General features: G+C 41.1%; 1 protein-coding gene across 1 annotated transcript; it reads left to right on the forward strand.

Annotated features, from left to right (window-relative positions):
• The first annotated feature begins 15,936 nt into the window (after positions 1-15,936).
• Positions 15,937-23,232, forward strand: nqo1 (NAD(P)H dehydrogenase, quinone 1). The gene is made up of 6 exons (XM_056265725.1): positions 15,937-16,019; positions 16,936-17,103; positions 18,827-18,957; positions 19,041-19,154; positions 19,260-19,361; positions 22,823-23,232. The coding sequence occupies exons 1-6, from the start codon at positions 16,016-16,018 to the stop codon at positions 23,129-23,131; spliced, it is 828 nt and encodes a 275-aa protein (XP_056121700.1). The 5' UTR covers positions 15,937-16,015; the 3' UTR covers positions 23,132-23,232.
• Positions 23,233-23,578: the final 346 nt, after the last annotated feature.

Genomic DNA, 23,578 nt, shown 5'->3' on the forward strand with positions numbered 1-23,578 from the left:
GTGAGGCTTCGTTTTTCTTTGGTCAAGTGTTTCTCTGAAGACGCTTCACGCTCTAGGGCGGAGCTGCATGAGAAATTGCACTGCGAACTGATGATTTTTATCAGTAAAATATTTTAGCAACTTAAAAGTGACATGACATTTCTGTCTAGCGAGGCAATAATGGCGTTGTTCTTGAAGCAGATAAACTTAGTTTCACTATTAGTAGAGATGCTGCTGACTGAGGCACAGACTCAGGTAATTCACACACGCTTAATCTCTCTCTCTCTCTCTCTCTCTGATAACTGCATTAGTCTGCTATAAATGTCTCAAGCCTCTGTTACTAGCTCTAAAATGACGTTTTGTAATTAGCAATGGAGGCATGGGATGAGATGCATGAGAAATTAATCCTACACACAAGAGCGTTTAAGGACAAAAACCTACAACATCAATTGGAATAATTGACTATAAACGATAATCCGATGAGAAAATAAATACTGCTTCACATCATGGCTGCATTGGGTAAAAGTAGCAGGCATATTTTTTTTTTTGTAACGGAAACCAAATCAACTGAGAAAACCCAGAGTGTGTAAATAGAATCTATTGCTACTTGCACTTAATGTAAATAGCAACTATATTCTATTTATACTAAGTGCAAGTAGCAATAGATTTTATTTGCACTGAATATATTACAATTAGGGTTCTGTCACTTCTGTCTAGTCTATTTCTTGGTTTTGTGACACTCCTGTTTTGTCTTGTCTGTGTGCCTCGTTTCATGTGCTTTCATGTCATTGTCCAGCCCTTCCCATCCTGTTACCTGATTATTGATTAATTTGCCCCACCTGTCCTCCCTCACCTCCTTTATTTGCTCTGTCTATTTATTCTCACTGGGTTTGCAGTCCTGTGCTGGGTTGCCGCCCGCCATAAAATATAACAAAGAATATGTACACTGTGTGTTTCCCTGCTGTGTGCTTCAGTCAAGTCGTTTAAGTCAGTCTTGTTTTCCCCCTCTGGGTAGTTTTTGTTGTATTTTGTTTTATTTTTATTATTAAAAAGCCCATCAACTCTGCACTTGAGTCCTCGCTTCTTTCAACACCCCCACACCTGACAACAATATACTCTCAGTGTATATATAGTCAGCCTGACAGGTTTTCCAGAAAGCAGGCGACATACCTTTACAGATACGTAGATAACCTCGACTTTGTTACAAAAATGGAGGTAACTATATGCAAGTAGCCATACTAGCTTATTCTCTGAACACTATCTGCTCCAGAGAAGCTCATGTGTCAGGGTTAGTTTACCTGTAACTCTGGTACACGGACATTTCTATTCTAACCCTTTAACCCGATTTCGCTTCTGTTTGTGATCAGATCATTTTTAAGCTGCTATATTTCAGGAATGTTTTCCGTCTAATGATCGAGTAAGCGAATTAATTCAAATGATCAGTCCAAAACAGCATTAATGCAAAGAAGACCAGGCTTATTACATCAGAGATGGCCGAGATAGTGCAGACTGCATGTTGTGTTTTCAATGAATTATTCATTCCAGTGTGCGTTTCACATTAAAACGTGAGCTCGGTCATATTGTTTCTGAAGAATGCATAAACCAAAAAAAAAACCTACTGGAATGCATGAAGGGTGTCAAAATGATAGTAAACTGGATGTAAGCTTCAGAATCATGGCAGAAGGAGCTATATACTTATAGTATATAATATAGGTATATACTTTCACATATTACTTTATATAGCAGGGAGATGTGTATTCAGACATTGTGTCTGAGGCAAAAAAAAGAAAAGACAAAAATGTATTCTTGACAAAAATGTATCCTAAAATACTGTGTTGAGCCAAAATTCCATAGGAAATAAATACGGGTTAATAAAAAAAAAAAAAAAAAAAAAAAAAAAAAGAAAATTACATTGATCAGGGTCAGATATTATATATATATATATATATATATATATATAGAGAGAGAGAGAGAGAGAGAGAGAGAGAGAGAGAGAGAGAGAGATGTCAGATATATAGAGATACGTCCCAAAAATGTATTTAGCCTAAGCCCCAATATGGGATAAATCCGGCCCTGGTGAACTTTTTTTTTTCTTTATTGCTAAGAACATACAGTACATAATCAATGCCAGGGGTAAATACAATTACAGGTTACAGAATCAGGAAAATATCACACAGTGAGACAGTTTTAAGTTGCTGGATGTAAGGAGAGTGTCGGTAGCATTTAAGTTCCTTACAAAAAATAAAAAAGTAGGGCTTAGCAGCCTGGAATTTACATTTGAGTAAGAAAAATTTCGGTAGAAGAATAAATAAGTTTATTAATACAAATATTTTTCCTTTACATCTTTATCAAAGTTGTGTCTAATAACCTTTTCTCTCCGTTTTGGCCTTCCGTCCACACTGAGACGGTGTTTTTATTAATGAAAATGAAGCTTTTTGAAAACACTCTCCAAAGTGGATACATTTGAAAACGGTGGACTGTGAAACCGGAGGTATTTAAAAACGATGATGTAAGTTTAGTCATGTGACGCATATTGTACCCATAGATGTTCGTGTTTATACCGGTATTGTGCCTGTTATGTGCGATTCACTTTCGTACTGTTGCCAAAATATGTTACTTTGCACACTCTTCATATCATAGTCCTGCAAAGAGGACAGAAAATGTACTCACATTTGCTGTCCTGCGGCGAAACATGAGCAGTTTTAGACCAAACATATAATAGTGAGTGAGTGCGACCTGAACGCTGACATATTTTGCTAAATAAAATGATCCTGTCAGAAGAATTGCACGATAACTTTATGATGTATTTTTCCGTCTGTATCATCTCAGTGAGCTTTTGTGAGGTTTTACGCATGCGCAGTATAAGGTCAATTTAGTGTTTTCAGGCGTTTTCCAAAAGTTTCTCATTCACACTGAAACGCCTGAAAACGTTGGTGATTTACATGTATCAAAGGTAACTGATAAAATTTAAATATTTATGAACGATCTTTTAGTTGAACGACTCCAGAAAGATCACGCCAAAGAACTTCATAAAGCCAAGAAAACAGAGAAGAGGAAGAGGAAAAATTGCATAAAAGATTACTTACTACTGTGAGGGGATTTATGTCAGAGAGTCAATTTAAATGTCCTAATTGTGAAATATCATGCTTGCAAGAGAGGCTTGAATCGCTTGATACAAGTCTGCCTTTAAAGTATTTATAGTTTAAAAGTCATACTTTCAAAAGAAGCTTGAATGGCTAGAAGCGTGATGAAAGCTTTTTTTGTGTTTTTTTTTATCTCTCTCTGAATAGACTCAACGGTTCAATGGGTGTTGAGGACCTGCCTGTTTATCTGACCTTTAGCATAGTTTAAGAAGAAAGAAAGAGGTCTCGTCAATGTCCGTGAGGAGGTGAGAGGCAAGATGCAGTTTTAGATTACTATTAGTGTAATGCATTACAAGCTGGTTGTCCTGCATCCTCAATAAACAAGCTACAATTAGACCAACATGCAGCTGCTAGAGTCCTTACTAAGTCAAGAAAATATGATCATATAACACCAATGTTATTATCTCTACACTGGTTACCTATTAAGTTCCGAATCAACTACAAAGTATTGCTACTGACCTATAAGGCCCTAAACTGTTTAGCTCCTGTGTATTTAACTAATCTTCTATGCCTTACAATCCATCACGCTCTTTAAGGTCACAAAACTCTGGTCTTTTGATAGTACTTAGAATATCTAAGTCCACTAAAGTAGGGAGAGCGTTTTCACATTTGGCTCCTAAACTCTGGAATAGCCTTCCTTATAATGTTCGGGGCTCAGACTTGCTCTCCCAGTTTAAATCAAGATTAAAGACGCATGTCTTTAGTCTAGCATTCATATAATGCATCTCCGACCATTATACAGTTATATCAGATCAAATGCACATGATTATTCTTGCTTGGTGTTATGAACAGCGGTGAACGTGCTTTCACCAAGTACCACATGTTCCTGGATCAACATCTTTGTTAGGGTTAGGTTTAGGGGTAGGGATTGGGTAAGGACTACATTTTGGGACAGGAATGTTGATCCAGGATCAACAAAATATGTTGATCCAGGACCATGTCTTACTTGACAAAATCACGGTGACCTATGAACAGCAGCTACGCTAATTATTTTCTATTTGCTTCTCTTTTTTCAATTTGCTTGCTGCCCAACACCTGTGAAGACTTCAGATGCCCAACACCGATGAAGACTTCAGATGCCCAACACCTGTGAAGACCTCAGATGCCCAACATTGATGAAGTCTTCAGATGTCCAACACTAATGAAGACTTCAGATGCCCAACACCTATGAAGACCTCAGATGCCCAACACTGATGAAGTCTTCAGATGTCCAACACTGATGAAGACTTCAGATGCCCAACACCGATGAAGACTTCAGATGCCCAACACCTATGAAGACCTCAGATGCCCAACACTGATGAAGTCTTCAGATGTCCAACACCGATGAAGACTTCAGATGCCCAACACCGATGAAGACTTCAGATGCCCAACACCGATGAAGACTTCAGATGCCCAACACCTATGAAGAGCTCAGATGCCCAACACTGATGAAGACTTCAGATGCCCAACACCTGTGAAGACTTCAGATGCCCAACACCTATGAATACTTAAGATTTACACAGATTTACGTTTTTGAAGTTTGCACGGAGATAATAAAGTTTTCAAAATCTTTCAACGCTTGCACCTTGGAACCTTCAAAGTTTGCGTTCTCGAGCACCAAACACTGTTGTTGTGCAAATGAACGGCTAGAACGCATTAAGGGTTTTCTGTTTTCTGTTAAAACGGTGTCGTCGTGTTAGCGGCCCATCAGTAGTAAATAACGTCTCTGGTTACTTGCGTAACCTATGTTCTCTGAATAGGGAACGAGACGCTGCGGAAAGCGCAGTGGGATATTCTCTGAATGTGCCGATTGTCTGAAGCCTTATAGAATCACGCCAATTCATTGGCTGATGGCGTCCGCGCGATATGGCTCCGCCCCGACGCTCTTACGTCGCATCATTACATATTCGCGCACGCGCCATCTGCTCCTCAGATTTCTCTGCCGAAAAGAAACTGTCAGCAGCGCGAGGAGCTTGGCCGCTAACGCAGCGTCTCGTTCCCTATTCAGAGAACATAGGTTACGCAAGTAACCAGAGACGTTCTCTTTCATAGGTTCACTCAACGCTGCGGAAAGCGCAGTGGGAACGGACTACCAAACTCGCCAAGCTAGAGCGCTTTTATAACTGGTAGATAAAAGAGACAACGACCGAAATGAGTTCAAACAGAAAGAACCTGGGAACCCGGGGTCATGTCAAGATCCAAGCTATAGAACCTGACAAACGTGTGCGGAGCAGGCCCGGTTCTAGAACCAAATCACTGAGGGTGCTTCTGAAAATAGTGAGGGTGCTCAAAATAGGGCTGAGCGATACCTTTTGTCTACGACAATATTGTAATTGCTGTTATGTTAAAGGGATTGTTCACCCAAAAAATGAAAATTCTGTCATAATTTACTCACCCTCAAGTTGTTTCAAACCTGTATGAATTTCTTTTTTCTGTTGAACACAAAAGATTATATTATACAACATGAGAGTGAGTAAATTATGACAGAAGTTTCATTTTTGGGTGAACTATCCCTTTAAACAATATGCGATCTGCATGATCGAGTAGCCTATGTCCCTGTACGAGTTTTTGTGCTTTACATTTATATCATATGATATATAGTTAAGAAATGTTACACACAGAGTGCTTTTTCCCCAAATATCAGCAGTATTGCAAATGTGTGAAGTATTGAAATTGATTTTATTCTGCAGTTAAATAAAGAAGTTAATATAAGTAACTTATAGAGATTTAGTTTCTGACGACAACGAATCAAAATCAGTCCTTTTAAACGAAACAGCTGATTTAAAGATTAAATGACTCACTCATTTAAGACAGTCAAATGCTAGGTTACTCGGCGGCGTCGGCGCCATCGGCCGCGGCACTTGCTAGGATTTATCGCCGGTGTTTGAATGGGTGTCATGCGGTGAGAGTGAGGTTGTAGGGCGGGGTTCGCTGCTGTCATCGGCAGGCGGTGTCATTTCGTCTTGTTGTGATGTAGAGGTTTGAGCTTTTTTGAGCCAATTTCATATGTCCATGATTAAAAATGGACGATTCATATTTTTAGGCTACCTAAAGGCAGCCCCGTCTCAGAAAGTCAGCTAACGAATTTCCTGAGAGGGATGCACACACGCAACCAAAGTGGGCAATTAAAGAGACAGCTTCACCTGCGAATCACGATTGCGAAAGGACACAACCAATCCAATGCATTAAACATGAAAGCCTAATGAAATCATTTCTGATTTGAAAAATCGCGTTAATGGATTTATTTTGTGTATTATATGTATGAGTGTGAAATCCGTCTGTGTTTCTTTTGTCGGCAAAATCTCGTTTACATGTGTGCTAACAAAAATTTAATCTGAGGGTGCTTTCACTTTTGTTTGAGGGTGCTCAGCACCCTCAAGCACACCCGTAGAACCGGACCTGGTGCGGAGAGGACCAGCCTGCCGCAACACAAATATCCTCCAAAAGTGCTCCTCTGAAAAGAGCTTGAGAAGATGCTACACTTCTGGTGGAATGTGTTTTAATGCTAAGAGGTGAAGGCAAGCCACGCACCCCGTAAGCCAACGAGATAGCCTCTGTGACCCAGTGAGAAATCCTCTGCTTTGATGCAGCAAGCCCACGGCGGCTAGCACCGAAGCAAACCAGAAGCTGGTTAGATTTCCTCCAACCGCCTGAGCGGTCTACATATATCTTAAGAGAACGAACTGGGCAGAGCAAGTTAAGCTTCCTATCTTCCTCAGACGAAAATGGAGGAGGGTGGAAAGCGTTAAGGTGAAATACCTGTGAGTGGAAAGTTGAGGAAAGAACCTTGGGGACATACCCTGGTCTCGGCCTCAAGGAAACTTTGACCAGGCCAGGGGCAAAGTCCAAGCAAGACTCGCTAACAGAAAGAGCTTGTAAGTCTCCCACCCGCTTTAATGAGGACAAAGCTAACAAAAGAGAAACCTTGAGAGTCAGAATCCTCTCCGGAGCTGACTCCAAGGGCTCAAAGGGGGCTTTCGTCAAACCCTCTAGGACAACAGAAAGATCCCATGAGGGAACTCTAGGGGAGCGAGCCGGTTTCAGGCGCTTCACCCCACGCATGAAGGCAGAAACTAACCTTAATTTGCCCAGGGGAATCTCATCCGATTCCCCATGCGCTGCAATAGCCGCGACATAAACTCTGAGAGTGGTAGCGGCTGCTCCAGCAGCAAACTTCTCCTGCAGGAATTCCAGTTCTGAACCAGCAGGGCAGTTAACTGGGCTCCTATCATGTGCTAAGCACCAAGTCTCAAACACCCTCCATTTGGAAGAATATAATCTCCTTGTAGAAGGGGCTCTAGCACTCGCAATGGTCTCCTGAACGTCAGTTGGGAGACCAGAGCTTAATGCCGACGGCCTCTGATCGGCCAAACATACAGCTTCCACATGTCTGGGCGAGGATGCCATATCCTGCCCTGTAGCTGGGACAGCAGATCTTCCCTGACCGAGATCCTCCAGGGGGAAGATTCCAGTAGAGGAATTAGCTCCGAAAACCATGGCTGAGATGGCCAGAACGGAGCTACCAGGAGGAGGCGGACTCCGCTCTCTCTCACTCTGGCCAAGACCTCCTGGATCAGTTTGATGGGCGGGAAGGCATAGAGTTTCTGCGTTGGCCAAGGGTGAGCGAATGCATCTATCCCCAATGGGGCCGGGGGACTCAGGGAGAACCAAAGCGGGCATTGGGACGACTCTTGAGATGCAAAGAGGTCCACCTCCGCCTCTCCAAAGACACCCCAGATCAGGGCCATCGTCTGGCGGTTCAACATCCATTCCCCCGATCTGAGTTTCTGTCTCGACAGAAAATCTGCTGCGAGGTTCAGAACCCCTGGGACATGAACCGCTCTTAGAGATAGGAATCTGCTCTGAGACCACAGGAGAAGGTGGCGCGCATGCCTGTCTAGGGTGCGCGAACGAGAACCTCCCTGCCGGTTCACATGAGACACCACTGCCATGTTGTCTGTTCTGACAATGACATGGTGACCCTCCAGAAGAGGGAGGAAATGATGCAGAGCCAGAAAAACGGCTCTTAACTCCAGGCAGTTTATGTGCCAAGAGAGAGCCTCTCCGGTCCAGACCCCACACGCTGGTCTGCCCTCGAAAACCGCTCCCCAGCCGGTGAGAGAGGCATCTGTCGTAATCATCTGGCGACGAGATACCGCACCCATGCTGACCCCTTTCCGAAGAAAAAGAGGGTCCCGCCAAACTGACAGGGCTCGAAAGCAACTGCGCGATACCTTCAGTAGGCGAAGGGTTGACCCGGAGGTTCAAACCCCTGAGAGTTTCACCCACCACATGAAGGGTCTCATGTGGAGTAGGCCCAGCGGTAGCACGGAGGAGGCCGCAGCCATAAGGCCCAGCATCCTGCGGCAGGTGCCCACAGACACATGATGCCCTAGCAAAAAACGAGCCAAGCATGTCATCAAGCTGGAAATCCGTGCAGGGGCCAAGCGGGCCTGCATGAGAACGGAATCCATGATATGACTCAGAACGATGTCTCTGTGGTGGGCCACTAGCTTCCTGGACTGGGCTAAAATAAGCCAACCGTCCAGGTAATTTAGAACACGGATGCCCTGGAGCCGCAATGGGGCCAGAGCTGCATCCATGCACTTTGTGAATGTCCTCGGGGCCAGAGATAGGCCGAAGGGAAGGACCCTGTACTGGAACGCCCTTTCTCCAACGGCGAACCTGAGGAACTGCCTGTGTCGCTGTACAACCTGGATGTGAAAATAAGCATCCTTTAGGTCTATCGTCACGAACCAATCCCCTGGCCGAATTTGAGATATGATAGCTTTCAGCGTCAACATCTTGAATTTCCCTTTGTAAAGGGCGAAGTTCAGTCGGCGGAGATCCAGTATGGGACGCAAACCGCCGGCCTTCTTCGGGACCAGGAAGTAACGGCTGTAAAAGCCCCGCTCGGTTTCCCCTGGAGTAATCTCCTCTATTGCTCCTTTGAGAAGGAGGGAAGAGATTTCCTGCTGAAGTACAGAAGCCTGAGTGGCGCTGTCTACTACAGTAGGAAACACCCCGTTGAAACAGGGGGGATTGCGGCAAAACTGAAGAGTGTAGCCGAACCGAATTGTGAGAAGAACCCAAGACGATACCCCTGGTAAGCGCTCCCACTCTGGAAGGAAATGTGATAGAGGAGGAGGGATGTTGTAATGCAGATGACATACCTGAGTGAGGGTGCCGTGCTGACGCTCCTGGAGTAAAGAGGTTGACTGTGCAGGAGGGCCATCGGCGTCCTGGCACGTGATGGGATGCTTCGATGCTGGGGTCATGGTGACCAGATCCGCCTGCTCCAGAAGGTTCCCTAGCCCTCCAGGGCATGAATTGTCTGAACGCAGCCGATTGGGATTTGGAGGAGCGGAATTTCTCAACCACTGTGTTGACCGCCTTACCAAACAACTCTGTTTGAGAAATGGGGGCGTCCAAGAGGAAAACCTTCTCTTTGTCACGGATCTCCGTGAGATTAAGCCACAAGTGGCGCTCCACCGCAACAGAACCAGCCATAGAGCGACCTATAGCAAGTGCGGTATGCTTGGTGGCTCTTAAGGCTAAATCCGTAGCCTTACGAAGCTCCTTGACCGCTTCAGGGAGTCACGCCGTCGCCCTCGTCCATTTCCTTCAGGACGTCCGCCTGGTAGGCCTGAAGAATGGCCATAGTGTGCAGGGTCATGCCTGCCTGCCCAGCCGCCATGTAGGATTTCCCAATGAGAGAGGAAGTAGTCCTACATGCTTTAGAAGGGAGGAGGGGGCGCGACTTCCAGGACGGCGCAGACGACGGAGCAAGATGGTCGGCTAAAGTTTCCTCAATCGCCGGAATGGCGGAATAGCCCTGTTCCACAGAGCCTACCAGGTTGGTAAAATCAGCAGCAGCCGCATTAGTGAGGCGCGAAGAGAAAGGCTGCTTCCAGGATCTGGAGATCTCATGATGCAGATCACTGAAAAATGGCAGCTTCCTCCGTTGAGGCCTAGAATTAGGGCCACTGAGAAGCCTTTCGTCAAGTTTCGACGACTGAGACTCACGTGGCTCGTCGGGCCAATCAATAGTGAGCTTCTCCGTAGCGCGCGAAAGCACGTCAAAGAGCTCAGCGTAGGCCGCAGTAGGCCGCGCTTCCTGGCCGCTCGGCGGGATAACCTTGTCGGCGAGAGTAGGCCCGAAATCCTCGGAGTCGGAAGCCTCGGTAAAAAGTATATCCTCCAGCCCGAAAGAAACCGCGTCGCGTGCTCCCAGGCTGGGGCGCAAATAATCGTGTGAAAATTCGACTGGCATGCCTCGCGCGTGCCGAGGGAAGGGAGGGAGAGAAAGAGTGGGGCTCGTCTGCTCGAACTCCACATCCTCAAGCTCTACATCCGAACCCCATGTCGCGGATCCTCGAGAGGCCTCGGGAGCGCGACAGGGGGACGAATGATTCCCTCTCAAAGACCGCGAGCCGCGATTTGAGGGTTTTGAGCAACAAATTTTCACAGAATTTGCATTTAGACGATCCTATAACTGCCTCACGTGCATGTGAAAAACCCAAACACTTAACGCACTTACTGTGTGGGTCGTCGTTAGCAATGTAACGAGGACATGGCGGAGTACAGCGTCTGTAATCCATGGCAACTCCATCGTAAAGAGAAACAGAGTTCCGCTTGAACAGTCGCAGAAGCGCCGAGAATAATCCTTAGATGCAGCTCAGAAAAATCACGAGCGAAGGGCAACGTGACCGCTTCGTTCTGAAGGTAGAGAAATCTGAGGAGCAGATGGCGCGCGCGCGAATATGTAATGATGCGACGTAAGAGCGTCGGGGCGGAGCCATATCGCGCGGACGCCATCAGCCAATGAATTGGCGTGATTCTATAAGGCTTCAGACAATCGGCACATTCAGAGAATATCCCACTGCGCTTTCCGCAGCGTTGAGTGAACCTATGAAAGAGAACTACTGATCTTTGCAACGGAAGTGAATCAATCAAAAGTAACTTTAGCTGGATAATAACTTTATTCTAGAGCTTCTGTAAAACCAAAACAATCTCTGTTAGCATACTTTAATTCCCTATTATTATGACTGTAAAGCTGCTTCACAGGCGTGCCCGTGATGAACTCCCACTGGCCTCGTTTTACGCAGGATCCCGTTTAGACCAATCAGCGCGCACGCGATCAGCCCTGCCACAGAGAGAGTCAATCTACCGTATATCAGATGTGTTTGCAACTTTGCATACATCAAAAGTAAGTGTTTAATCACTGTTTTAGGCAATAGTTGCATGTGTTTCGGCTATCGCGCACGCCGGTTTCAGAGCTGACAGCAGAGACCAGGCAAAAGCAAGCGCGTTTTGCATAAATGCACAGTGTTAAATCCTTGTTTTAGGTAACAGTTGCATGTATTTATTCGCGATGTTTAAGCATGCGTGGTAACGTAGGCTATGCATGAATCGATATTTGTATATCCTACTAGGCTATCTTACCTGTTTATAATAATGCTTTTCTCTTAAAGTTATCGTTCATGGCATTTTTTATTGTTGGGAAGCTGTAAGTAAACAACATGGTTTGCGCATGCTCGCAGTCCAAATTCAGCTTACATATAATTCTCAAATGTCTTCTCTTTTGACTAATTGACACTTTGAATGCCGATTTCATGTGATTATGTTCATTCTGCTTTAACAGAAAACGACCACACCTTTAGTATTGTACTACATGAAAAGGGATGGTTAATTCTGTCATCATCAGTTACAGACAAGCCAAACCTGTTTGAGTTTCTTTCTTCTGCTGAACACAAAGGAAGATTGTCAGTAAACTATAAATGATTGATCATGGACCCCATTGACTTTCATAGACTTTTTGTAGGCTAATCTGTCATCATTTCGTCTATTCGCCCTCAAGATGTTTCAAACCTGTTTGAGTTTCTTTCTTCTACTGAACAGGGAACACAAAATATATTTTGAACAATATGGGTAACCAAACCAAAAAAAAACAGTTTGGGCCCCCGTCTTGTTTTTCGAGTAGATATCTGATACAAAAAAAAAAAAAAAAAAAAAAAAAATATTTTTCTCTCTCGTTTTAAGTGCGAATAAAAAAAACAAAGAACAATACATTTAATTTGGGATGGAGCCTACAGGTAAACAGGTAAAGGTAAATATTTTGAAATATGTGAAATATATCAGATATATTTTCCATTTATTGTCCTTGTTTCTTTCCCATTTTAGCAGTTGTCCCACCTTGCCTTAACCTCTAAAAGTCTATTATTATCATGCACAGTTTTTCTTTTCAAGTAAATGTACCTTGTTTCAAGGATATTTTATAGTAAAAACAAGACGAAGATACAGATTTTTATTGAATTTTTTTTTTTTTTTTTTGCGGTTCTTGCATTTTCACCAGAATATTGGTGCTTTTCACTATTCCCATAGTGTGAGATTGCAGAAAAAAAATGTTTGTATTGAACATTGATTGTGCAACAGATTTTGTGTGAAAATAAATTATAAAAGTGGTTTATTTTGTTTAAAAATCGTATAAGGGTAGCGAGGAAGGCCTTTTACGCCACAGACACACAGTATTGATACAAATACTTTAGATAAAACAATATGCTTTTAATAATGTCTAAATTAATACTTGCACAAAAAAATAACTTTCAGCAAAGTTTGTACCATTTTGTTTATTTTAAGAAATATTTTTGTTCAATAAACATACTGTCATTAAAATATGTTAATATAAAAAAAATACAGAAACAAAATTATTAAAAAAATTAAAGAGAGACAGAAACCTAAAGATACTCTTCTCTCTGTCAGTCATGACAGCAGAATATCGCTATCTTCACGTGACGAGGCTCTGGCTCGTGTGACGCTTGTTGTTCTCCTCTGTGGGACTGATGTTAGATGCATTTACACTTGAGGATCAGTTTACAGTGAGCCAATGTGCCAAAAACCGTCCCTGGCGTCGCCTTTCCAGTGCTATCTGATCTTCAGCTCATTCGCACACAAAAGACTCCCAACGCCTCTTGACAAACCAGTTTGGTGTTTTTAATATTACATCTAAATCTTATTTTCACTCTCCGTTGGAATATATTTGACAGTCCTAATGGAACTTTCTTGCTTTAATCAGATGAAACTCATTATGCAAGATGGTTCCTTCCAACAGTTTAGATATCAATATATATATACAATTAAAATGTATATATACCACTAAAAGCTAAAATGTCTTGCCTCGGATTTTTGAGCCGAATTATATATTTGTTATTATTTTTTTTTCTATTGCATTCTTATTTTAGGCCAAAAATGGTTTGTTCGTCCAGCAGAAACAAAAACTGTACACAATAATTATAATTATATATAGATAGATACACTGCCGTTCAAGAGTTTGGGATCAGTAAGATTTTTAATGTTTTTAAAAGTAATCTCTTCTGCTCAAAGAGGCTGCATTTATTTGATCAAAAAACCCAAAACTGTAATATTGTTAAATATTATGACAATTAATAGCTGTTTTCTATTTGAATGTATTTTAAAATGTAATTTATTCCTGTGATCGAAGCTGAATGTTCAGCATCATTACTCCAGTCTTCAGAGTCACATGATCCTTCAGAAATCACTCTAATATGATGATTTGATGCTCCAAAAAACCCCATAAAACATTCATTATTATTATCAATGTTGTGGACAATGGTTTTTCAGGATTCTTCGATGAATAGAAAGTTATATTTCATTTATTTGAAATAGAAAGCTTTTGTAACATTATACATGTCTTTACTGTAACGTTTGGTCAATTTAAAGGGGCATTGCGCAACATTTCATGTTAAAAATACCCGTTTTTCTAACCCATACATGCTTAAACAATTGCCTGATGGGCTGAATGAGCCCTTCTCTGATCACTGCGATTGGCTCTATAATCCTGTACAGTAAAATAAATAAGAGGGATTCGGGACGGACTTTGAGACTGGGCGTGACGTCACGCGCGTTCACACTCAACTGGCTATGTCTGGCAGGTTTGTGTATTCGCCGCCATTCTCCGTATCAGCGAAGACAACTCGAGCGACAAAACTTTAGTCAACTTTCGACAAAAGTAGAAGATGGATTCAAAGAGACCGGCTTGTAGTTCATTCCAAATCCCAACGCAAACTCCACGTAAGACAAAGAAAAGAAAACGTTTGTCTAGTGCCACCAAAAGGGCCAAATTGGAGTCAGACAGGCGTCGGAATAAGACCAGAGTCAACATCGGGAAGGCTTTCAACAAATGGAGAGATCTCCAGTCCGCTCTAGGGCTCAAACGGGATCCTCAGTTGGCTTTTTTTCTTGATAAAACGGTTCATGAACGTGTTTCCATAATAATACAATCATAAGTGGATACAGTAAACGCATAAAACAGTTCAACATGGAGATAGATGGAAACAAAAACTGAAGTTTTCTACTACCCCCGTTTTCCCCTCACACATAAGTGTGTAATTTACTCAAATGCCTTTCCTTTCATATATTTAAAATGACTTGCAGATTTATAACTTTATTACCTCTGAAGACATTATGACTGTAAACAAAAGATTTGTGCGGCTGATGCTCCTTTTGTTATGAACAGCTCGTGCAAGCGTGCGTGTGCGTGTGCGTGTGGTCCATGAGCGTGCACACCTCTGGTTGCAGTTTCACTTGTCGCCAGAGGGGGCGTAGTTCTGCAAAAACTCAGAGACTTGCGCAATGCACCTTTAATGCATCCCTGCTGAATAAAAGTATTGATTTATTTTATTTCTCTAACCAAAAAAATAATAATTTTCTGACCACAAACTTTTGAACGGTAGTGTATAATGTTACAACATCTTTCTATTTCAGATAAATGCTGTTCTTTTGAACTTTCTAGAAGAAATTTTAAAAACCCTGAAAAAAAATTACATAACTGTTTTCAACATTGATAATAATAATAAATGTTTCTTGAGCATCAAATCATCATATTAGAGTGATTTCTGAAGGATCATGTGACACTGAAGACTGGAGTAATGATGCTGAAAATTCAGCTTTGATCACAGGAATAAATTACAATTTAAAATAAATTTAAATAGAAAACAGTTATTTTAAATTGTAATAATATTTCACAATATTACTGTTTTGTTGTTGTTGTATTTTTAATCAAATAAATGCAGCCTTGGTGAGCAGAAGAGACTTCTTTTAAAAACATTCAAAATCATACCGATCCCAAACTTTTGAACGGCAGTGTGTATATATATATATATATATATATATATATATATTAGGTTTTTTTTAACACTACTACGTGTTAGTGTTATATTTCTCAAAGAGCTGCAAGTAAGAAAACGGTCCCACTTTATATTAAGTGGCTTTAAGTACTATGTACGTACATTGAAATTATTAATTTGGTACAATAGACTCATTGTGTACATACATGTTTTTACATTGTACTTATATTTTAAAAATACCTGCATGTAATTACAGCTGTAATTAATGTATGCAATTACATTTGTAATTACACTGTTGACCCTTCCCTTACACCTTAACCCACCCTTAAACCTACCCACACCACCACACCTGTCCTAACCTTACCAGTATCACACCTCAATAGCAGCAAAAGTGTTTTACAATACAACCTGAACACAATAAGTACATTGTACTTATTTTTCGATGTTAGTACATAGTACTTAAAGCCACTTAATATAAAGTGGGACCAAGAAGACAATATAAACAGGTGCATAACACCCTGAAGAAGCAAAAGTACCGGAGCTGCATTCCTTTAACACACACATTTAACTAGATTGTCACCAAGATGTCCGTTCATTTGACCAATCAGTCCAACTCCTCTTACAGGTTATACAGCAACACAGACTGAAACCCGAGACGGGATCGGACGCCTTCGCACGCGAGCGTTGGAAGGATTATAAGAGCAGCTCATTCACAAAACACAAGACTTTCTCTCTTCATCTGGTGCAGAATTGAAGATTGCATGAGAAATGGGTGAGAAATCATTTTGTATCAGCCATATTCGTCTGTTAAAGGTTATAGTTCACACACACAAACCTTTTTGACTTCTACACGAAAGACTACTTTTTGATGAATGCTGGAAAACACAGTTTTGGTGACGATTGACTTCCGTTGTATTGTAAAAAAAAATATACAAATGCTTAAAATGTTTTCTTTAATGTTTCACAAAAGAAAGAAATTCACACCGGTTTGGATTGAGAGAGAATTTTCAGCAAAGTAACTAGGTCAGCGATAATCTCAAGCACAAGGCAAATCCCAAGTAGTTAGGGAAAGAAAATCAAAGGAAAGTCTCTGTTTTCAACATTATTTGGCTACATTTGGAAGGAAATACTAGGATCTATATTGTGCACCAATCCAAATACTGTATGACCAATAAAATCAATGTGAAACCTATGAATTTGCCAGAATATTTTGTGTAGGGTACAACAGGGCGAAAGCCACTTTATTTAAGTATAATAAAAACATTATAAGTGTGTGCTTGGGACATAGCTTTTAATCGTGGTTCATTTATATTTTAATATAATTTATAATTTAAGAAAATTTATATTTATTGGACAATATATGGTTATCGGCATTCAAATATAAAGAATTATCGGTTATCGGTATCGGCCAAAATGTTCATATCGGTGCATCCCTAGTGTTTTTATATCGTGTAAAGCACTTTGTGCAATGTTGTGTTAAAAGTGCTATATAAATAAAATTTTACTTGCTTGCTTAGTGAATCCAGAAGTTGATAAGGGAAGTTGATTGATATTGCTGTTACTGTGTTTTTACTCTTGTGAAAAAATCTTCACTGCTATCCTGTGGGTAAATGAATTTAAATGAAACCCCAGTGAACTCTTTGTCTCTCCCCGTGTGTGTGTGTGTGTGTGTGTGTGTGTGTGTACAGCACAGAAGACAGCACTGATGGTGTATGCCCACCAGAGTCCCGTCTCCTTCAACGCTGCTGCGCGGGACGTCGCTGTCGAGGCTTTGACGAAGCAAGGCTATAAAGTCCTTGTGTCGGATCTCTATGCTATGAGCTTTAAATCCTCTGCTACTGCAGATGATATCAAGGGTACGAATTTCCTGTCATGAAACATCTTCAAATATCTGCTTCATGTACAAATGTAAGGAAAATAAAAACTGTATTTATATTAAAATGCTACAACTATGTTTGTTGTAGCATTGTTAACACATACGGGATAATCAACGGCTAGCTGTGCATCAAATGATTTAATGTTTCACTCTGTTTCGCGTCCAGTGGTTCGCGTCGTGCATTAAAATAGTTTAATCCACAGCTAGCTATTGATTATACCTTACTTACACCATGGTCTGTCTGAATACTATATTCTGATTGGCTGGAAGGTGTGCAATAAAAGCGTTTAATGCACAGGTAGTTCCAGTCAGCTTAATCACCGTTCTATATTAATGCACTGAATTAACACACACACACCCATGACTTTTAATAATAAAATAGCTTTGCTACTGAATCGCTACATTATATTTCTCTGCAACGAGGGGGGTAACAGCGCTGTTTTTGAAGTAATTAAACTCACAGCTTCATTGTTAGTAGAGAAAGAAACTGCACAGATGCAGGTAATTCACACACGCATCTCTCTCTCTCTCTCTCTCTCTCTCTCTCTCTCTCTTTCGATAATTAATTCAAATAAATGCTATAATTCATTCATGCAAATAAGTGTAATCCTACGCACTACTTTATCTCTCAGCGGGCAGAATGCTAGATCTAACGAGCCGTAACTGACGAAAATAACCGTTGTTTTTACCCTTCAGGCCAAATATTGACTGGTCAAAGTTTGCAAATCACTATGGTATAAGCGGGATAATCCACGGCTAGCTGTGCATTAAACCATTTAAATGCACTCCGCGGAGGCAATCACCCTTTGGTTCGTGTCTGGCTATTCTTTACCTCCACAAGTTTACACGTACATGAAATCCTCTGTCGATTATTCAGACAGACCATGGTATAAAGGAGCATTATAAAACATATTTTAAAATCATATTAGACAACGCTTTTATTCAGAAAATATGTTAATGGACATTTTTAAAAAGGTTTCTCCTGGAATAATTTTAGAATTTCTGACAAATATTAAATCGAAAGATTCTATGTAAATGCTACTATTGGTTTAAATGTCTGATTTTGTCTATTTTATTGTTTTTTAAGAAAAAATTGTTAAATTATTGTAAATAATGTTTTTAATTGACTGTAATCAGAATTATTTTTTAAATTGCTTTTTATTCATTTTTTTTAATTATAATTTGTGGTGCCTGATGTAAGATGAGTGATCAGCACGAACACAAATACTCTTATCTCGTTGAAATCTTGGCGGATTTACAAACGGTTTGGTTTCTTACAAACGTTATTAAAGTGGCTATAATTCTGGATGATTATTTATTGATACACTTATTATTCATAAGTGTGCAGTGTCATAACTACATCTCTGAAGTTTATAACAAACCAAACCGTTTGAAAATCGGTTGAAAATTGAGCAAGTTATGGTTATTTAAAAACACAATGTTGCGAGTGAGCGAGCTGACTGTGGCAAGATGGCCGCCAGGTGCGGACTCGACCTCCATTGGCCAGCAGCGCAGACGAGACATCTAGCCTTTATTATGTATATCTGGTTACGGCACGCACAGAGATGAAAAGGGACTGTATGTATAGACTTATCTAACTCTGGGGGATACTGTGAATAAGCTAAAGTCCCAAAAAGTCGGCATGTTCCTTAAAATCATAAATATATGAATAAAGGAGCATTATACTACTGTAACTATTCCAGGTGATCTGAAGAACCCTGAGCACTTTGTGTACAATGAGGAGATGATGACGGCGTGGCAGGACGGGCGATTGAGCGACGACGTTTCAGAAGAACAACACAAGCTGGAGCAAGCGGAGCTGGTGATCTTTCAGGTAATCCCGCCATACTCATGTCAAATGATCATACATTTCACCTCGATCTCAGAGCAATAACATGATTTGGATTATATTCACAGTTCCCTCTCTACTGGTTTAGTGTGCCTGCCATCATGAAGGGCTGGATGGACCGAGTCTTAACTCAAGGATTTGCCTTCACCCTGCAGAAGATGTACGACAACGGCATTTTTAAGGTCTGAAAAAGGCTTGTTTTGTGCACCTGACATCGTTGATTCCTGTTTTTGTGATTCGTAACTGTGATCAGATTTAGTTTAAATGTCGTGCGTCATTCACACCAGAATAAGAAGGCCATACTTTCATTCACCACTGGGGCAACAGAGTCCATGTTTCTGGCCGACGGCGTTCATGGAGACATCAATGTTCTCCTTTGGCCTTTACAGGTGAGATACATATCTCATATCATGAGTTTTGTTTGACCTTTCAGCTCAGTGTACTAGTTTCACAGCTTAAAACATCCCTCCCAAACAGAGCATTTATTCAAATTAAGCTGCGTAAACAAATCTTTGTGCAAATTTGTCGGTCATTAGGGTTGCCAACTATCCTGTATAATGTGGAATCATCCTGGATCAGTGTTGCATTGTGTATTTGGTATCCAAACATTTGGTATCTCTAAAAAGCCCTGAATGTGCTTTTAAAACTGTGACATGTATAGATGTTCTCAATCTCTGGTGTCAGAGAAAATATAGGCCACATTTACACATAGCCGGGTATTTAGAGAAACGAATATTTCCAATAATAACATTGTGCACACAACATCGTTTTCAAAAAAGTTGTTATTTACATCAACATCGAGCGCCATCATAACTCTGCCAAACTGGGCGCATAATGTGACGTTTGAGAACCTAAAACCTCCCTGTTGACACGGCAACACATAACCGGCGTTATCAGAAATCTCCACTTTGGCCGGAGTTTTTAGAAATAATCGTTTTCTGTGATAAAAACGGGGTTTTCGTGTAAACGAGAGGCCAAACCGCAGGGAAATATCTGCGTCTTCCCTTCGTGTAAACGGGGCAATAATGTCCACTACAGTGGACAAAAGTCTATTCCTGGGTCCTAGGAGGATATGATACGACATCTTCGAGATTTTATTTTTTATTACATTTACATTAAGAAAAAAGTAGATTACAAAGAGTAGGGCTGCACGATTATGGCCAAAATGATAATCATGATTATTTTTATCAATATTGAGATCACGATTTTAACCAAAGCTAATGTTATTGTCACATAGGCTAATTACAACTGCTTTCACATCCATATTGTGCTACATTCCTGCTAATGTACAACTATATGCATTAAAATAAAACCGGTCCTCTTATTCACCAAATTTCAGTGCATCTCCTTAAAGAATAAATAAAAATAAAATAAAACAATGAAGAAAATGTAGCAAAACTTCAACAGGGCACCATTTTACATTGTGTAAATATATTTTAGGAAGCAAAATATAAACTTGCATTATTCCTGCATAATGGATGTGAATAAAACTCAAAATATACAATCAATTAAATACAAATATTTCATAACAGAATGTAACTAAATGAGAACATTTCAAGGCAGAACTGCACTGTGGAAGTTCGATTAATGGATCAAATTCAGAGTCATTGTTATTTGATGCTTAAGAAATGTAAAATGTTGTGGTACAGGGTCAGTGATTAGTTGTGAAGTCTTACTGCATAAATTGGTTCTTATTTAATCCTCCACATGAAAGTTTATGTGCTCAAATTATTTATATTTATTAAACAATAGTTCAAAACAAGATGTTTGTAGTACTGATTATTAGAGTCCATTAATCGAACTTCCATGCCTCTTATTATAGTAATTATATATTACTATGTAGTATGTACCAATTTACTAATGCTCACACTCGGTGGCCCTGTCCCAAATGGCACACTCCGGACTTGTGGACTTCCTCAGAGTCCACACTTCGGTGACGTCATGTAGTGCAGACCTATAGAGCCCTTTGCGCGAGTCCGCGAGGGCGCATTGAGAGGTATTTTTGGGACAGACTCGATCGTCACGCCAGAAACAGGAAGACGGTATGATTGTTGTTATGGACAGGAGCTACAGGTTCGGGGAAATATCCTGCCTATTGTTGTTGTGATTACATATGACTCAGGAAAGCCCTGACATTCTGTTCTATTTATTTAATGAATCATAATGCGATCGTATTATTCAGCTCGCTATTATTAGCCTATGTTTGAGACATCAACCACTGGTCGATGATCATAATGTTTGTATAAACTTGTCATAAAAACCCTAATGATAATTACACTTAAATATTTTCTTCTCAGCCATGTTAACAATTGACCGTTCGCAAAAGCCACGCCCCCTAGTTATTGTTACTACGCCCGTCAAACACGACCAGCGCCACAAATAAAGAGGTATACCCGTACGTGTCAGTGACCTTTTTTGGAGCAATACCTCTGCGATATCCTCCAGATCCTACACAAGGGGTTACAGTATACAGTGGAGGGATATATTCAAAACATAAAAATACTTAATGAAGGAGACACGACTACTATCGAGGCTAATGCTTATACCGGTCTCAAGCGAAATCTGAGAAACCCCATGACCTGTACCTCAAATACAACCAGCACAGCCTTGAAGAAGACTTTATAAGCTGGTTCAGTGGCTAATTGTTTGGAGTTAGAAATATATAACTCGCGCTGCATATTTAGTAATTTTGCCTCAGGATTATACATTCGCTTTAACAACCGCTTGCGTGTCATGCTGAATAAGATTTTCGTGTTTAAAAAGTAACTATACATAAGAGACGGAAAGATGCAGATAACCAGACATTATTTAAGGTTATTTCTATGCGTTACGATATTGATATATGAACTGATGTTGTCAAGTAAGCTTCATGCGTTCCCCGTTGCGAGCGTGCACTCCTCTAAACTGTTGTCTATGGTGCTGCACTGCTAGTGACTGCTGCTCATTTCCCCCCGAAAATATCATGTTAACAACAACCCTTTAGAAAACGTAATTCCTTTGTGGATCCTCTTGATCTGCTTTCTCCATGTTTCTTTGACTAATCTCAGTGTCTCAGCACTGAGCACTCGCTGCACGCGAGTTAACCATGTTCGACACATGTAACTGGGAGTGGGGCCGTCCACACTGTTTTTATCCATAGGCACCGCTCAGGTTGTGTTTTCGGCTTTGGGAATGGAAAGAACAGAACTCCTTCAGACAATCTCTCGGGGTATCTAGTGTCCGATTTACAAACGCTGTGGGCGCATCGCTTCACCATCTTGCTTGGAGTCAATGTTTGACGGACCTGCTCACATAGTAACGGTTGCTATGATGTGTAATTGGACAATGGACGTTTTTGGGGCTTGCGAACGGTCAATTGTCCGTGAGCGAAATCTCCTCCCATCCGTTGTCTGATTGGCCTTTCGCAAGGATTCCTGGGTAGTTAAAGTGCGTGGAGCCTGCATCTATGCGGCTTCGCGGAAGACCGCTTCAAGGGTACACAGGGGGCGCTGCTGAGCACACTTCAGAGCGTTAAAATGCTAAATGGGACGGCCTACGGACTCGTAGACTCGGCGAGCACACGCAATTTAAGTCCACGAGACCGAAAGTCCGCATGAAGTGCGCCATTTGGGACAGGGCCGGTCTCTCTCGCACACTGGGGCTCATGGAGGCACGTGAGCAGACAGTGGTTTACGGAGCGCTAGATTGGCTTTGCAACAAAAAAAACCTTTGATATGGAGCGTTGTGAACGGAATAACGCATTTTAAATATCGCTCGATCACGCGAATTTGAACCCAAAATCGTGATCGTGATTAAAATTCGATTAATCGTGCAGCCCTAACAAAGAGTGTATGTGTTTTCTTGCACACAGAACGGAGTGCTGCGCTTCTGTGGGTTTCAGGTCCTCGCTCCTCAGATCTTCTGGTGTCCGGCGCACTCGCCAGCGGTTGTGAGAAGCCAAATGTTGGACGCGTGGCGGGAAAGGCTTCATGGCGTGTTTGCGGAAAAGCCTCTGTCCTTCGCTCCCACCGATCACTTTGACCTCAGTTTCCAAGGAGGATTTCGTCTTCGGCCGGAGGTCAGAGAGAAGTGTGTGTCTCTCACTCATGGCATCACCACAGCTCATCATCTAGGAAAACCACTTCCTCCAGACAACCAGACCAAAGCTAAAGACAGCTAAAGGATCCAGCGAGACAGCGCTAGTTACTCGTGCAAAGAATCGTTAGCAGAATGAGGAAGTTTTAAGAGAAAAATGCTTGAGATTATAATATCAGCCTGTCATTTATGGTAAACAAAGCTTTACTCTGGTAACACTTTACAATAAGGTTCATTAGTTAACATTAACTTATAAGAACTAACAATGAGCAATACATTTGTTACTGTATTTATTAATCTTTTTTAATGTTAGTTAATAAATATCCAGTTGTTCATTGTTTGTTCATGTTCACAGTGCATTAACTAATGTTAACAAATACAACCTTTGATTAGAATAATGTATTAGTAAATGTTGAAATTAATATTAACTAAGATTAATAAATGAAGTATTGTTCATTCTTAGTTCATGTTAACTGATGAACCTTACTGTAAAGTGTTACAGTTACTCGTTCAAAGAATCATTAGCAGAATA

Source organism: Rhinichthys klamathensis, unplaced genomic scaffold (genome assembly GCF_029890125.1).
Source record: "Rhinichthys klamathensis goyatoka isolate OS25496 unplaced genomic scaffold, OSU_Roscu_1.1 h1tg000240l_1, whole genome shotgun sequence".
NCBI classification, from domain to species: Eukaryota; Metazoa; Chordata; class Actinopteri; order Cypriniformes; family Leuciscidae; genus Rhinichthys; species Rhinichthys klamathensis.

Bases quoted from the DNA above. Each gene is read 5' to 3' on its own strand.
- nqo1 (XM_056265725.1), top strand. The intron at 18,958-19,040 runs GTAATCCCGCCA...TTATATTCACAG, and splicing joins CGGAGCTGGTGATCTTTCAG to TTCCCTCTCTACTGGTTTAG. The intron at 19,155-19,259 runs GTCTGAAAAAGG...CATTCACACCAG, and splicing joins ACGACAACGGCATTTTTAAG to AATAAGAAGGCCATACTTTC.